This window comes from Nicotiana tomentosiformis, chromosome 2 (assembly GCF_000390325.3).
Source record: "Nicotiana tomentosiformis chromosome 2, ASM39032v3, whole genome shotgun sequence".
NCBI classification, from domain to species: Eukaryota; Viridiplantae; Streptophyta; class Magnoliopsida; order Solanales; family Solanaceae; genus Nicotiana; species Nicotiana tomentosiformis.
In genome coordinates, this window is record NC_090813.1 from 155,969,169 (window position 1) to 155,986,652 (window position 17,484).

The following is a 17,484-nucleotide window of genomic DNA, read 5'->3' on the forward strand; positions in this document are numbered from 1 at the left end:
GTCTTGACTTTTAAATTGAATATATTTCAGTTCCTTTTTAAAACTTGAGTAATTACCAAGCTGACTTTTGAGAATTTGGGTATTATATGAAAGATTTATTCAATAAATTTTGTTTTAATTTGAAAAAGTCTTTGGGGCTTACGCCTTACTAAAAAAATATGCCTCAAACGCCCGGGACGTCTTTGGTGCGCCTCGCCCCAGGGTTCGCCCCGAAAACGCCTTTTAAAATACTGGTCAGCATAACTCGATTTTGGGTTGTCCTTCTTAAAAAAGATGAAAGGCTAAGATTGTCAAATATAGACACCATAGTTTTTTACACAAATTCCGTGCCTAAAAAATCAAAACAAGAAAATAAAATAAAAAATTTCTTTAGGAAACAATTAGGGTTATAATCTTCAAAGTACCTCAAATTCTAAAGAGGGTCTTTTCTAGTTATCTTATCTGAAATATCAATTCAAAAGTTTGATTATTAGATATTGAATTTGATAAACTTGAATTTTGGTTCAAAGGCTTGCTTGCTTAATCATCAATCTATATCATATCATGAATATTCCAATGATCATCAACAATAATAATTTTGGATTTAGCCATATGATAGTTAAGTTCGAATTATCCTTCGGCTTTGTAAATGACTTACTTTTATAGTGTGAAAGAGAAACATTTATTTTCACAAATAGACTCTTCCATTTGGTTTGATTAGCTCCATTGACACATCGAATATTTAAATTAAATATTTAATTCAAAAAAATTAATTGGTCAGAATATGTTACTTTGAACATTAATACTTTAATTAACATGTGATTTACTTGGCATGGCATCCAATTTTTTGATGTTGTTGATCTTGAAGTTGATTTGGCTTGTCACCTTAAAGATACTTGACATTATTATGTTAGCTAAATTTGACTTAGCATGCTACACGCTTGATACGTGACAAGCATTTAAAATATACGATAAAGTAACTTCTCATGGGTTAATGAAGTGTTGTTTATTATGTGAAGCCTAATAAGATAGCCTAATCCATATAAAGTTTGTACACATATTAGGACTTAAATTTTTATTTCTTATTTGGACTATCTTTTTTATCTAGACATTTTAATTTCATATGATTTAATTCAATAGTACGAAGGTGATTGAAATAGTTTGTCTCTTAATTTAGTATATGAAATGAAAAAATAATACTTATTTGAATTAAAGTTCTAACATATTCTTTTTATTTTAGCCGTGTACTTTTTGTAGGACATGAGTACATCTACTTTACAAGATAACAATGAGGAAACTTTGAGGTCACACAAAAAAAGTGAGGAAAATGACATTGTATAGCCGGTCTCAAAATAATAGTCAAAATATATATTTTTTTGTATATATATATATATATATTTTGTATGTTATATATAAAAATTATACAAATTTTATATACTTTTTCGGCTACTAAATATAAATAATTTCTGATGCGGGCTAGAAGTGAAAATACCAAAAAAAAAAAAAAGTGTGGAACTTGGGAATGGTTAATTTGTTAAATAAATTAAACAATTTAGATTGCTTATAGTTAATGTAATTGTCTAACAGAGGCAATTTGTTATCGTTACGTTGTAATATACTAACGTAATAACTGCCCTTTATGAGATGTAAAACTTCGCATTTCTCTCCCACTTTCCTGTTATTCTCTCTCTCTCTCTCTCTCTCTCTCTCTCTCTCTCTCTCTCCCCCCCCTTCGGCATATCAATCTCTCCCCATTGAAGCATAATCTCAGATTCCAAAGTAAGAATCATCAATCAATATTATAATTACCTCAATTTAGGTGATGTTTTATTTTTTTCAGCTGAATATATCAGTTATTTTCCCTCTTCTTAATGTTTATTTCAATGCAATCATTATTTGATGATCTGGGTATTTTATAGTAACATTCTTTTATGAAGATTATATCTTTGTATTTGGGATTTGTTGATTCTTGGAAATTATCTGAGTTTTGTATATTCTTGATATTCTGGTTGGCTTAATTAGTCTGATTACCATTTATGTCATATGGGTTTGTTGTTGAATTTGAACTGTTTCTGCCCTTTTTGATTTATGGGCTTCTGATGCCTACCAATCACTTGTAAAGACTGTTTCTTGTCTTGCCAGCAGCATTTTTTCTTTCTGATGTTTTGCTTTGACATAGTGGCTCCTGCTTTGGATTGATGAAAACAGTCTGTTTTCATAAATTTTTGAATATACACTACTGCACATGATGCATTTAGTGTGATAGAAAATGTTTCCTGCGGTAAATGTTTTACTTTGAGAAGTCACTGTTTGGACCATTTTTAAGTGTTGGTTAGTATAAAAGTTTGTTGTACGTGGTAATCCTACAAGGTGTAGGATAAGGCGTAAAGATAGCGTCTTGACGATACTTTTGAGTATTAAAGTTGACAACAATGTCAAAGTGACTAAGTGTTGATCAAAGTAAGTAATGTGGTGTAAGAGTTGGCATATTTGAGTAGGAAATGACTTCAGGTAACCAAAAGTGAAAAGCATCCAAGGAAAACATATTCAACCATGTCAAAGACACCTAGAGAAAACAACAAAGGAGATTCGTATCGATTTGATTAATTTTCTCTTTCTATGCAATAGGATTTTAGGACTTTTCAAATGCTAATTGAATGCCCCTGTCACAAGGGACGGAGCTAGAACATTAGTTACAGGTTCGGATGAATCCAGTAACTTTTGCTTAGACCCTATATTGTATTAGGAAATGCATTAAATATGCATAATTATTTAATTGCGAACTCAGTAACTAAAAACGAGCTATGGGTTCGGTGGCAGTTCAGAACCCATAAACTTCAAATCACAGCTCCACCTTTGCCTATCACATGCATATCTTCCTTAAGTCCTTCAGGTAACTGACTCATTATATGTGGGTTCTCTACAACAGGTAGTCAAGTTGAAAGAGAACAGCTTGTTAGAGAGCAATGAGCCAGCGCCCGTCTGCACTTACAAGACCAACTTCAAGTATGATCTCACTGCTCTATCAAAATTCTGTTTATATGCTAATTTAGCATTGTATTAGAGTGGTTTCCCTGCAACCATCTTAGTGTGGAAACTGCAGTCAAGAGACTTATTGTAAATTGCATTATCCAAGTTTAATAAAACTGCAGTGCTTCATATGAATGTATAAATAAATACTTCTCAATTTCTGAGACGATAAGTGTTTATGTGAAGTAGCTGCCTGTGGTTACAGATACATGCAGAAATGGTGGCAGTTGAATATGATTCATGCTGTTTAACGAGTTAGCTATAATAATATATCCAAATAATATATCAGCCCTTCTCTAATGCATCATGCCATGTCCTTTTATTAGTGCAAATTTGGAAGTACAAAACATCTGTTAGGAATTAGTAGCGGAACGAGAAATTCAATTTTTAATGGAAACTTTGTGTCTGTAGTTCTTGCACATTTATGCGCATACTCAGACTCCTCGTTGGTTATTAACAATTTAAAATGCTCCTTGGAGAATTTCATGCACTCTTAAGAAATCAAACAGAATGTTGAACTGTGTTGTGAGTTACAACGGCCTGGTCATTCAACTGAGTTGTGAAAGAGAATGTTGAAGAATAATGCAAGCTTTGTCCAAAGAACACTTCCATTGAGACTGGAGAGACTCTTTGTGTTCAACATGGGGTAAAGAGGTCCAGTTCTCTTGCTTTATAACGGAATTGGAAGCACTAGGTGGATCTTCTACAATCATGTTTGGTCTAGAGAGGCTTATTGCTGCCTGATTCATATTTCTTTTATCTCTACTGTTGTTTGTTGCTGCCTGATTCATATTCCTTTCCACTCTTTGAATAATTAGAATTTATCTTTTACTTCTTGTGTGATGGTAATTGTAAATTCGCAGGTAAAAGAAGATTGAAAGATCTTTTGCTTCAAAAAGATAATCGTGTATGTGCTGATTGTGGTTCACCAGACCCTAAATGGGCGTAAGTTTCAGCACCTGATGCTTATCTTTCTATTTGTAGAAGTGTGGATGCTTTTTGGATAATAACAGGATAAGAAATGCATAATCCACATATCTAACGATTTTATAATTGTATTTTATGAGCCTCTCACCGAGGGTCTATCAGAAACAGCCTCTCTACTCCTCCGTAGTAGGGGTAAGGTCTGCGTACACACTACCCTCCCTGTGGGGTCTCACTGGGCTGTTGTTGTTGAATTTTATGAGCCTCTCTCTCTATATATATACATATATTTGAACTTTTAATAATTCTTTTGTTTTTTGTTTTCGGGGTTTTGTCACTTTCTTACATATAGCTTTTTTTATTATTTCTTCCTATTCTTCTATAACTCCTGCCATGTACATCATGGAGCTGTTCCTTTGACTGGAAGTTTAGCTAGCAAAGCTTCCATCATATAGAGACCACTGTATATAGATATTTGTCAGATTAAGTGAATAAAAAAAGTTATTAGATGTAAAGGCATTTATTCCAGTTCAGTGACCAGCATTGAAGGTTAGCAAGTAAAGACCATATTGGCAAATCATAATAATGATATGGTGAGAACAAATTCATCTGTTGTAATCCTGGTAAAGGATAGCTTGACTCCTTCCTGATATAAGCTTCTGGCCTTAACTACCCTGTTGGTGTAGCATGTTACTACCATACCCTAGTCTATGGATCATAACTCAAGCCATCCATTTAGTAATGCTTAAAAGGGTAAACAAAATGGGATGGTGCAGATAAGGAAGAATAAACTTAGAGGTCCAGACATATAATGTTAGTTATTCTTGGAGAAAAAATAGTGCCTTGGCATGCAAACTTCTGAATTCCAGAGAGTATTTTAAGTTTTAAGTAAGTGTGTAAACAATGGAAAAAGATGGGGAATGGGGTACAATGGCTGAAATAGCTGTTGCACTTTAGCAGTTGGGGGCCAATTGTGACTTTATTGATGCTCCCCCCCCCCCCCCCCCCAACCCCCACCCCCTTTTCCTTTCAAGTGGTCCGGTCTAGCCCACGTTCCAAAGATCCATCCAGTTGAAGAAATGGAGGGACTGCATTAGGTCCCCTGGGCCAAGCCAGTCTTGACTCCCTAAAGAAGGCTAGGGCCAGTTCTAGGCGCCGCTTACCAGGTCTGATCAGACAGTACGGAACATGATGACATTGGTTCAACCTTAAAGGTGTTTATTTAATTCCTGTGTGCAGTTGCCCTAGACTTCTTTCTCCCACTAAAGTATCTAATTTTTGAAAACTAATTTAAGAAAAAGAAATAGAAACTATAATTAGAATAGAAGGGAACATAAGTGATACAAATATCCCTCTGGTTGTTTCTGTTCCAAGTATCTCAAAGTAATTTTTCTCCTTTCTTCCATTTCTCTCCCTTATTTTTATAGTGCTTGCATTGTATTCCTCGATCCCAGGTCGACCAATATTGGCGTTTTCATATGTTTAAAATGCTGTGGTGTGCACAGAAGCCTTGGAACTCACATTTCAAAAGTAAGTTTTCCAGGGCTAGTTGCTGTCCATATTTCCTCTTCTCTTTAGAGCTGATGCTGCCCATGATTTACAGCTTGAACCAAGCTTTTTTTTAATTGAGATGCATATGCAATTTAGTTTTATGGATTTACTTTTTCTAGGCATAGAGCCTAACATCCTTTTTTCCCATTTTCTTTCTAATTGACTGCAGACTGATGTTTTGATGTTCTAAATTCTATAGGGATTGTTACTATAACCATTTCCATGGTAGCATAAAACCAAGTTCTTGTAGCCTTGAACTGTTCGTTTATAGTAGTTTAACTAAATTGGTGGCATGGAACCATGCGATTGCTTCCTAGCACTGTCAAATGCTAAAGTGTTTTTTTTTTCACCTTTATTCTTTACTATACCACACGGCACAAGCATGCCTGGAAGTTTGCGCCCATGTTCATTAAAGAAGGAGAACAGGATGGCAAATAAGTTAATGACTGATCACTTTCCCTGCCTGACTCATAATTTACTGATGTTGGCAGGTTTCCAGCTATAATGTCCTGCTAAACCCTATTGGAAGTCATTGAAACATTCGAATTATACCACAGATGATACTTTTAATTTCTTATATCACTTTGCCAACATTACATCAAAAGTTGAACAAGTATTTTTCTTTTCGTGCAACGTGTTCTATCTTATTGCATCCTGGCAAATGCTGCTCTGCTAATTGTCTTCTGGCAACCTGACTACAGATAACTCTCTGATCCCCCAAGTCTCTATGTGCTTCAATATTTCTAGACGTGGGCAGTGAGTTATATTGACTAAAAAACTTTCTGTTACCCTTAGATTGATTTTGTTTTTAAGTTAGAGACTAGGATTAGTAAAGCACTAAATTTCTCAGTTTCTTTTAGCTTACTACATAGCCGGTAGCCAAGGACATAGACCTATGAAAGGTCATTCCCTTGCCTTAACTCTCTACTCTTTCTTCTTAAAGGTCATGTTACTATAATTCTGAAATTGTCAAGAGTGTAGATCATGTTTCCCTGGTGCATTTTTATTCCCTTTCCTACAGTAATACTATTCTTATAAATGCAAACTCTGAAGTCTGATCTTCTTGCAATTGTATCCCTCCATCTTATGACTATGACGTTGCAGGTTTTGTCTGTGACATTAGATGAATGGTCTGACGATGAAATTGATTCAATGATTGAGGTTGGAGGTAATGCTTCGGCAAATTCAATCTATGAAGCTTATCTTCCTGAAGGAGTTTCAAAGCCAGGACCAGATGCCAGCCACGAGCAGCGTTCTAAATACATCAGGTTAGATCAGATGTCGAAGTGTTGTTCTTTCTATTCATCTTTATGACTTAAAACCATTTTTTATCCCTGGATTTCAGCCTTCACGAGCTTTTCCTCATCAAATGTTGTGTCAATTATCTGGTAAAATATAGATACGTCATATGTGGGCTTGGAGATGACATGAGTATGTAGCTTCCTAAATGAGGACTTCCCAATATTCAATTATGCTCCCCATCCTCTTAAATTTCCATCCTTATCTTTCCTGTCTTTATCTGCTCCTTGGCCTTGTCAGTTAATGGCATTCTTGTATCCTTTTGGTTACTATCATGTTATAATCTTCATGTAAATTAAATGTTACTTTCTGGTTGTCTGTGCCAAATTCAGCAAAATTCATTGTCCATTGGTTCATATAGAAAATAGAAATTTCTGAACTTAGAAGTTATATAAAAATACAAAAAAAAAAATTTGCATTTTCTAACTATTAAAAAGGTGTCTAAAAAAATAGTCATAGATGGATCTGTTTGACTTGTAAAACAAAGTTGGTGATAACAACACGATAGGGGTCCAAGAATTACTAAAGAAAATCAAGAAACGTGCGGAAGCTAAAAGAAAATAAAGAAACAAAAAAACAACTGAAAATTAAAGATAGATTGAATTCAAGAAAGAGTTTCTTGAATTCAAGAAGTCTATTCTTGAAGTTGAATCCAAACAACAACAATTAGCTAACAAAGAACTAATCACCTTTGGTAGAGAATTAAAAACAAGAGATAGATTGTGAAACCCGACCCTTTAGAATAACAAGAACAACAATAAGCCTAAACTTATCACCTTTCTTGAATACCTAGATGTGATCTAAGATTTCGAAAGAGTTTAATCTTACCACCTTAAGTTGAGTCTTGAAGGTTGAAGAATAAATCCAAGAGTAGCCACACACAAGAGTGCAAGAAAAATCTCACAATTTTTATTGATAATAGTCTATAATAATCTTTTATCTAAAAACAAAGAAGACACCCCTTTATATAGAGAGGGGGTCACGAAATTCCTACCTAAAAACAAGGAAATAAAGTCCTAAACTACTTTGGACAACAAGTCCAAATACCTTAGGAAAAGGAAAAAACACTAGGAAACAAAAACCAAGTCAAACTTGGAAAGTAACTCCAACAATCTTAGGTAAAGGAAAACATAATCTTAACTACCTAGGAAAGCAATAAATCTAGTACCAAAATATATGGAAATAAGTTAAAACCAATCTTGGATAGAATCTTGAAAGTCGCAAACCAATCATGGATAGGATCTTGGAAATCTTGAAGGCAACTTGCAAGCAACTTGGCACCAACTTGTACCCAACTTCTATCACGCCTATTGAACCTTTCTTAGGCAGCAAGTAAGTCTTTTTTATGTTATAAAAACGTGGCTTCATGTAGGACTTATTGGGCTGCAAGTTTGGACACATTTTTAGGTGCCAAATAGGTCCAATAGTGGCCTGATTAGGACCTTCTTCAGAGGATGTCTTTTGGGATCTAATCCACCTTTTCTTGTACATGAATTTGGACCATAAAATAATTATAATACCTAGACAACTCATATTCTTTATCCTTGAGCTCTCCATCCCAATTAACAACTTCTTTATTTGCACTTGAAGTCTAATGACCTTGTTTTGCAACTCTTTAGCTTGACATCTTGTTAAAGGCCCTCTTTGAGATTCCAAAGCTTCATTCTTGCCCTTGAATAGATTTGAGCTTCTTAGGATGCGCCCCTCTTCTTGAAGAAAATTCGTCCTCGAATTTCGACCGTGCAAGAAAAAGAAGTCACGCACTAGTAAATGGCATTCACTAATCTGAAAAAATGGTAGGAATAAAACAAGATAGTGACCATGTGTCCACTTAACCCAATTAAGCCTAATAGGTGTAAATACTCCTTTATAAAGCATATGGGCATCATTATCCCAATAAAATTTATGCCTACTTAGAGTTGTCCAATAAAAATCTCTCTTAGATGCACTATGTAAAGAAATTTGCAATGCGATTTTGTCAATAAGGTAGTCCGAACATGTGCATGCCAAAGAAATTACAAAATATTGGTCATGCATCCATTTAACACAAGTATCTCTGCCACGTGTATCAAATAAGACACTCTTATGATATAGCCAAGTATCAATTATAAATCTCATGGATTCTTCTACATGTAAGTTATTCAAAGAAGCACATAAATTCTCAGAAAGGTCAGAAGAACCCATAAATTCCAAAATACAAATTTCAATACATTCAAGCTCATGATTATAACTTTCCCCAATAATATTCGCAACATCAATGGATTCTACATAATTGCTCAAACTGTCATAGAAAGAGTCATAGATAGGTTCATGAAAGAGTATTTGATCACTAACGTCACAATAATCATGCATATCCTCTTTAATATAGCAAATACTTTTACAGGCTCACAATCAACATGCCTAGAGGAATGACTTCCCATCAAACAACAAAACTCACATTATAGCAATTTATCACATGAAAACTCATTAGACACTTGAATAAGAGAAGAAAGAACATTTAACTCATTAGCAAGCCTCTTCTCATAAATTTCATGCATCTTTTCACCAAGTTGAAATGCATAATCATCTATGTCATACTCAATTTCAAAAGGAAGCAAATTACTCTTGCACTTTAACTTAGATATTACAGTTAATGACTTGATATGCATCAAAATATCATCATCCACAAAAATTATAAAGTCACCAACATAAGAAATAAGAGTATAGTTCATTACCTCCAAAAATACCTTAGGTATTCTAGGAAGGCCAAGAATGTGAATGAACCAATTATACATATCATACTTGGACTTATTTACTAATGGAACAACATCACCTTATATTATTTTATGCAATGATTCCAGCTTAGCAATGACTTTAGGAAACTCCATGTCATAAACCTGTAAATAAGAATTAAAATAGTCAAAAGGTTCAATAACAAAGAATTTAACCAAGCTTTTATCTTCCACCATCCAACAAGAATTAATTTCGCCTAATTCATGTTGGAATCCTGTTGGATCCTTTGCCACCATTTCTCGCGCCTCACCTCTCCTTTCAAAAGGTCTTTCAACACGTGGCTGCACAAAATCACAAGAACTAAAACAAGAATGAGTTAATGGGTTAGGAAGTAAAGAAATTTTATTCTTGCTAACACTCTCTTTGGTTTTTATCACAAAACTAACTTTTCCCTCACCCTTAGCCTCTTTTTTCTCACTAAAATTTTTTTCTCCTTCTTTACTCAAACCCTTTTGTTTTTCTCTCTCTACCTCAAAGACTTTTCTTATCTCATTGCCTTCTCTCTTTTCTTTTCCCTCAAGCTCACTCTTTTTCTCAATTGACATCCCATTCTCTTCACTCAATACAACCTCTCCTTTTTCCTCTCTTGGGATGTCAACACGCACTCCCTTACTCCTCTCATTCTTTTCTCTCTCATATTTTTCCATATTCTCTTTAACAGTCTTTTCATCTTCATAAATTTGTGAGGGAGTCAAAGGTCCAAGAATAAGTTTCTTCCCGTTAACCTCAAAAGAGTATCTATTTTTTTCCATGTTATATGAAGCTCTTCTATAGGTATACCATGACTTTCCCAACAAGATATGATAATTATTCATGGGAATCAAATCACACCAGATCGCATCCTCATACCTTCCAATAGAGAATAGTAATAACACTCTTTTATCTACCTTTACTCCTCTCAACATGTAGGGTTCAATATGCTCAACACAAGGCAAGTTCAATTTTTCAATCATATAAGTGCTAATTGAGTTATAGCCAAACTCTTTGTCAATTCTAAGAGCACAAATTGCAGACGTCACTTTAGCTCTTGTTTGAAAAATAATTTTACCATTGTCTTCCTTCCATTCGGTATATTGTAAGTTCGACTTTTCAAGTTGTTGAGTCATAGTTCGCCTCCTTTCACTATAACTACCTGTTTGAAACATCTTGAAAAAAGATAAGAAGAATTATGTATCTCTTAAATTTGGCTTTTTCCTCTAATGTTCTCGCCTCTCTTGCCTTTTTTCACTCAAAGCAACTCTTGGTCGTTAATCTTTAGATTTATTAATAAACCTTACTAGTCACAACCCTTAGTGATAAGAATGTGGAGTTAGAAAAAGAATAAAAAAGTGAATGACCAAACCTTGGAAGAATAGGAATTGGTTATGTAGAAAAAATAAGGAAAAAATTTAGGAAACCCAAAACCCACAAGAATAAGGAAAGAACTTATCTTAATCTTCAAGAACTAGGATCCCTCTTCTTGTTTCCTTTTTTGACTTGGAAACCAAATAACACATGAATTCTACAAATAATAATGAGCCATAATGCTTTTCTTTTGGCTGATTTTCGTTTTTTTTTTTTTTTTTTTTTTTTTTTTTTTTTTTTTGCCCAAGAACCTCCCAAGATTTATCAAGATTGAAATCTTGATTAGCCTATACTCTGATACCACTTGATAACAACACGATAGGGGTCCAAGAATTACTAAAGAAAATCAAGAAACGTGCGGAAGCTAAAAGAAAATAAAGAAACAAAAAAACAACTGAAAATTAAAGATAGATTGAATTCAACAAAGAGTTTCTTGAATTCAAGAAGTCTATTCTTGAAGTTGAATCCTAACAACAACAATTAGCTAACAAAGAACTAATCACCTTTGGTAGAAAATTAAAAACAAGAGATAGATTGTGAAACCCGACCCTTTAGAATAATAACAAGAACAACAATAAGTCTAAACTTACCACCTTTCTTGAACACCTAGAAGTGATCTAAGATTTCGAAAGAGTTTAATCTTACCACCTTAAGTTGAGTCTTGAAGGTTGAAGAATAAATTCAAGAGTAGGCACACACAAGAGTGCAAGAAAAATCTCACAATTTTTATTGATAATAGTCTATAATAATCTTTTATCTAAAAACAAAGAAGACACCCCTTTATATAGAGAGGGGGTCACGAAATTCCTACCTAAAAACAAGGAAATAAAGTCCTAAACTACTTTGGACAACAAGTCCAAATACCTTAGGAAAAGGAAAAAACACTAGGAAACAAAAACCAAGTCAAACTTGGAAAGTAACTCCAACAATCTTAGGTAAAGGAAAACATAATCTTAACTACCTAGGAAAGCAATAAATCTAGTACCAAAATATATGGAAATAAGTTAAAACCAATCTTGGATAGAATCTTGAAAGTCGCAAACCAATCATGGATAGGATCTTGGAAATCTTGAAGGCAACTTGCAAGCAACTTGGCACCAACTTGTACCCAACTTCTATCACGCCTATTGAACCTTTCTTAGGCAGCAAGTAAGTCCTTTTTATGTTATAAAAACGTGGCTTCATGTATGACTTATTGGGCTGCAAGTTTGGACACATTTTTAGGTGCCAAATAGGACCAATAGTGGCCTGATTAGGACCTTCTTCAGAGGATGTCTCTTGGGATCTAATCCACCTTTTCTTGGACATGAATTTGGACCATAAAATAATTATAATACCTAGACAACTCACATCCTTTATCCTTGAGCTCTCCATCCCAATTAACAACTTCTTTATTTGCACTTGAAGTCTAATGACCTTATTTTGCAACTCTTTAGCTTGACATCTTGTTAAAGGCCCTCTTTGAGATTCCAAAGCTTCATTCTTGTCCTTGAATAGATTTGAACTTCCTAGGATGCTATCAGTTGGTAAAGGATGAAGGCAGTTGAAATACATGGAAGGAAGTAAATAAGTTCTGAGATATGGTACTTTTAAGTTACCACAACATTATTGGGAGCAAACTGATCTGATATATCTCTCTCACTCACCAAAGACAGAAAATGTTATTTGTTTACTTAACACCTTCACATAATTTATGTCACGGGACAACTCCTCCATGGCGGCAGCGGCACGCAAATAGCCCCTGTGGCACCCATAGTCTACAAGCCAGCCTTCACTTATCTTAGATTTCTTGGCATGACCTTGTGCCCATCGTGAAGCTTTCTTCAGAGGCTTGGCTTCAACTGTCTCCCCCATTTCATGTAGCATATTCCTGGCGCACATCTCATATGTGTGGTCTCGTCTATAAGCACACCTGAAGATGGCTAAGGACATGCTCATCCCACGCCTGTCATTGGACGTTGTGCGCACAGTCCAATCCTCAAGCTTGACACTTGTCTTGTGCTTGTCGTGGTGTACATGGCTTTTGCCAGAGTAAGGCAATCTTTAAGTCTTTGGCCTATGTTATGTGCGTCCGTCAAGAAACCAGACTTGATAAGCATATTCTTCAATATCTTAGGAAAGGGTCTCTCACCGAAAACCCAATTCGATTTATAACTCGAGAACATGTGGCATGACACTCATGGCATGCATGCAGCCGTTGCCCATAGGCTAGGCCCTAGGGCTCACCCCAAGTCCTTGCTAACCTCTCTCGGCACTCTTCGGACATGCTATAACATCTCTTAATGGCCTTTGCCTCCTGCATTGCCCCTTTGCTAGATGCTCCTCTAGCTCAATGTCAGCGAGCTGTACTGACACTTGCGTATATGCCCTGGCTGCGCAGCGTTATGGGCACCAAGTCATCAATGAAGGCAACCCATAACAGTTATCTTGTTATTCTGCACAACTACAATTGGAAACTGTCGTCTGTACATGTCTGTTTCCTGCTACACAGTGACTTCATTGCTTATCTCTGCTCTGCATTCCTTTAGTTCTTCTGTTAAGTTTTTTGGTTTGTCAAAAGTGAAAAGTAACTAGTACCATATGAAATTCATAACTAGTAGCATTAATGCTTAGTCCTGATAGCATCCAGGAGACATGCTCATATTGCATTCCCTGTGCATGACGTTGGATGATTGTACTCTCTAGACATTTCTGTTCTGAAAGATATATGAAGCAGTCATGGCTCATATCATTCATTTGCTTCTTGGCTTTTCTGTGCTGCTTACTGATGAAGGAACAAATAAAAGCCTTGAAGAATTTTTATGTGAGTTGTAGGTCTTGTTTCATTGATGTAAGCATGTTTTTTTCTAAAGGTCTAAGTATGAGCGTCAAGAATTCTTGAAACCAAGCTTGCGTATATTGTCAAATCCGAAAAAAAGTTCTCTTAAAACAAGTTTATCCAGCAAGATCACGGACAGCTTTCGAAGTTCAAGTTCGAGTTCACAAAAATCTGTAAGTTCTAAATTTCTCCCATGTACCGATCTTCATCCTCTTTCCAGTTAACAGTCTTCTGCTTCACAATGTTGGATTTATGTGGAATAGTTGATCATTTCTATGACAGAGTGAATAAGTACCTCACTAGGGTATATTCGTGCATACTTGTTGATGTGTCAAAATATTTCTTACTTGTGGTGTCTGAGACATTCCTATTCTAGTTGAGGCTAGTGGTGGTCAAGAACTTTATATTTGTTTGTAAATATGTACTTAATCCAACGAGAAGTATATTATTTTGCAGAAATGTTGAAAACTTCATTAAAAGGGTCACTATGCTTTCGTGATCATTTCTCTGCTGTTAATGCTCAATTTGGTCACAGGAAGGCATGGTAGAATTCATTGGAATGCTGAAGATTAAAGTAATTAAAGGAACAAACTTAGCCATCAGAGATATGCTCTCAAGTGATCCTTATGTTGTCCTGGCTCTTGGCAAGCAGGTTAGTCGTCCTTTGTCATGGTATTTAATTATCGGGATGAAGAGAAGGAAGTGGTTTGAAGCCTTTGTTCTTGGTCATTGAATAAATGAATGAATTTTGGTAGAATTTCCCATTGTGTCCCTTATTTTGAAGATCCTGTTTTTTCCCCTTGTTTTCTACATGATGTGGGTAGAATGTAGAATACAGAACAACCTTGTGTTTTGCTAGGCAAGTTTTTAGACCTTCTGATGCTGCATATTCCTACTTATACATACTCTCTTGAAGAACTGACAAGTAGAAATTGGTTCCGTGTGTTTCTCTCTCTTACCTGGTTCTTTTATTCAGAAAGTGCAAACAACAGTCGTAAAGAGCAATTTGAATCCAGTTTGGAATGAGGAACTAATGCTTTCAGTTCCGCAAGATTATGGGGCTGTAAAACTGGTAATAATTCCATTCCACCTTTCTCAGACAATATTGAGTAACCATTCTCTCCTTTTTATTTTCCTTCTTCTCGGTCTGCTTAGTTTTTTATATATAACTCTTCAATGATTTATTTCGATGATGCCGCATAAGCAGCTTGATAAGAAACAAGAACTTCCTTTTATTTATCATAGAAGATCAGATATATTGCTTGGTTAGCATACTTGGATCTTTATTGGCTTGAAGCCCGACTAGTGCACACTATACATCAATTGACAAGCATATCATTCCTCATTCACTGTTCAGAATGGGTTCACTCTGATTCATGGAGCTTAATGGTGTTAGAAAGATGAAAATGGTGGTGTAAAGGAGAAAATTATTGCAGTTGATTGGTTTTCTTCTGAGCAAGTTTGTGGTAATTGCTTTTCACAGTTGACTGTTGACCAATGAAGCAGCACCAATCAGGTTTTGGTAGAGAAATATACTGGCATAATTCTGTGAGGCCATTTACTGTAAGATACAGAGATAGTTATTTGACGGAACTGCATTGCCTTGTTTTCATTATAGTTTGTTTAGCACGATCTGGTGGGAAGATCCCTAATTTTTGGAGACTTAAAAATGCTAGGCATTGTCACGGAGTTTCAGCTTGAGCTGGAAAGAATGGAAAAAAGAAAGAAAAAAAAGCAAACACATACAGTACTATATTTTAAGCATCAGTAAGCCTTATAGAGACTTTGCAAGCATGAAATCTCATCAGAGTTCCTGCTCTGCACTGCAGTCTGCACCAGCAGTTTTTAATGCAGTAACTGAATTGGCGACGCAGGGATTTTAGATTTATTTTACAATTTTGATAAGCTCTGTTACCGTCATCAGACTTAGCATAATGATTTATTTACTTCAGCAGGCAGTAAGTGTTACATGTTATAGGTACACACTTTGGTTCTGGCATTTCAAGAGTTACTCAGAAGTGGCAAATCAATCACACAGTGTCCATAGTAGAGAAGGCATTAACTATCTTACTTTATGAGACTGAATGTATAATTTTGCATCATTCCATGCATAACTTTCCACTTCTTTCTTCAACTTTTTTCCTTCTAATATTCTTTTCCTATTATAAGAGTTTGTGTCCTTCAGTGGAAAAGGTACCTCGTCCTTGAACCGAGAATCTGTTTCCATCTTATACAGCTAACCGGACTAACTTGTTTGGTTCAAGTTATTTGCTTTTTGCTCAGTCTAGCTAATCAGCAGACAAGCTTTTTTCCTTGAAATAACCAGTAGATTTTCTTGTCAATTCTTGTCTTTAGAGGTAAATTAACGTTTCATTTATATGCATTGTCTATGCAACTAATTTTTCGCAGCATCAGAAAGGAAGTGTGTTTTTTTTTTTTTTTTTTGGGTTATGCGTAAGAGCTATTATCCTGATAACACTGACAGTATTTATCCGGTCAAAAGGATGCCTGAACTTTTTGTTCAGCCACTTGTTTGACTTTCGCAAAAGCTACTTGACTAAATAAAGTCCATTGCCCTCTGCTTTGATCATTTGTTAGAACTCAATACTGACACACAAAACTTACAAATCACTAACTTGCCGCTTCTCCTTTTGTTTCTGGAAATGTTAAGCTGGATCCTTACTCTTGTCTTGCATTCATTTGGTTATGCATCAATTAACCATTACTCTCTTCTTTCTTTTTACTTGGAACTGCAGCAAGTATACGATCATGATACGTTTTCTGCTGATGATATAATGGGGGAGGCCGAGATAGACATCCAGCCTATGATAACATCTGCAATGGCATTCGGGGATGCTGGAATGTTTGGTAACATGCAGATTGGAAAATGGCTAAAATCAAATGATAATGCCCTAATGAATGATAGCACTGTAAACATCGTGGACGGAAAGGTGAAACAAGAAGTAAATCTTAAGCTGCAGAATGTTGAATGTGGAGAACTTGAACTAGAATTAGAGTGGATCCCTCTTGACCAATAGGTGTATATAAGATTTTAGAAATTATTGCTATTTCCCTACCATTTGCATTTTTGGAAGTAGTACATTTATGAACTTTTGAATCAGAAATATTGGATTATCCATGCTGTTGTATTCTCCTGCACATTCTATTTGTTTCTTAGTGTTGTGTTTTCTTGCCTAAATTATGCACATGAATCCAAGTCATTTTGGGCAAAACTATGCTTTCAACTAAAATCCCTCATCAATTTCTACCACTAAACCTAGCCAGCCAAGTGGTCAGCAGAGAAATGAGTTTGAAGAGACCTAGTAACAGAATTGATCAATCGGGGTTCGCTTTCCTCAAATCATATCATATATAGCAATTACCAAGGAGTGTAATGGGATTTCTTCATCCGAGCTCAGGGAAATGGAGAACCTTTGGCTATGTATGTTTTTTGTTGGTATGAATCTTCTATAAACGTAATGTAAAAAGTCAAACAAAATGGTTGAAGAAAGTAAAGAGAGCTGCTTCTCCTCCTTATGCTGAAACTTTGATTTCGTAATTTACCCTGTAAACAATATCCTATTCTCTTTCTTCCAACTAAAATAATGAGAAAAATGAGGTTCTCAACTAGAGATATATATGGTGTCCATAATAGAGGATATCTCTACTATAAATGTTCAAACATTGGTAGTTTCTTTGAGAAGAAATTCACGGTCAACAGAGATGAAATGTCTTTATCTTTGCCTCAAACTGTATAGGCAAACAGC

At 35.4% G+C, this 17,484-nt stretch overlaps 1 protein-coding gene across 2 annotated transcripts; it reads left to right on the top strand.

The window, feature by feature from the left end:
* The first annotated feature begins 1,602 nt into the window (after positions 1 to 1,602).
* Positions 1,603 to 16,916, top strand: LOC104116156 (ADP-ribosylation factor GTPase-activating protein AGD12). 2 transcript variants are annotated; one of them, XM_070196267.1, is made up of 9 exons: positions 1,603 to 1,758; positions 2,909 to 2,985; positions 3,873 to 3,954; positions 5,388 to 5,463; positions 6,589 to 6,752; positions 13,752 to 13,890; positions 14,253 to 14,369; positions 14,694 to 14,789; positions 16,474 to 16,916. In XM_070196267.1, the coding sequence occupies exons 2-9, from the start codon at positions 2,946 to 2,948 to the stop codon at positions 16,753 to 16,755; spliced, it is 996 nt and encodes a 331-aa protein (XP_070052368.1). In that variant the 5' UTR covers positions 1,603 to 1,758; positions 2,909 to 2,945; the 3' UTR covers positions 16,756 to 16,916. The 2 variants fall into 2 exon arrangements, with proteins under 2 accessions (XP_070052368.1, XP_070052369.1); XM_070196268.1 differs by having other exon boundaries at positions 1,667 to 1,798.
* The last annotated feature ends 568 nt before the right edge of the window (positions 16,917 to 17,484 follow it).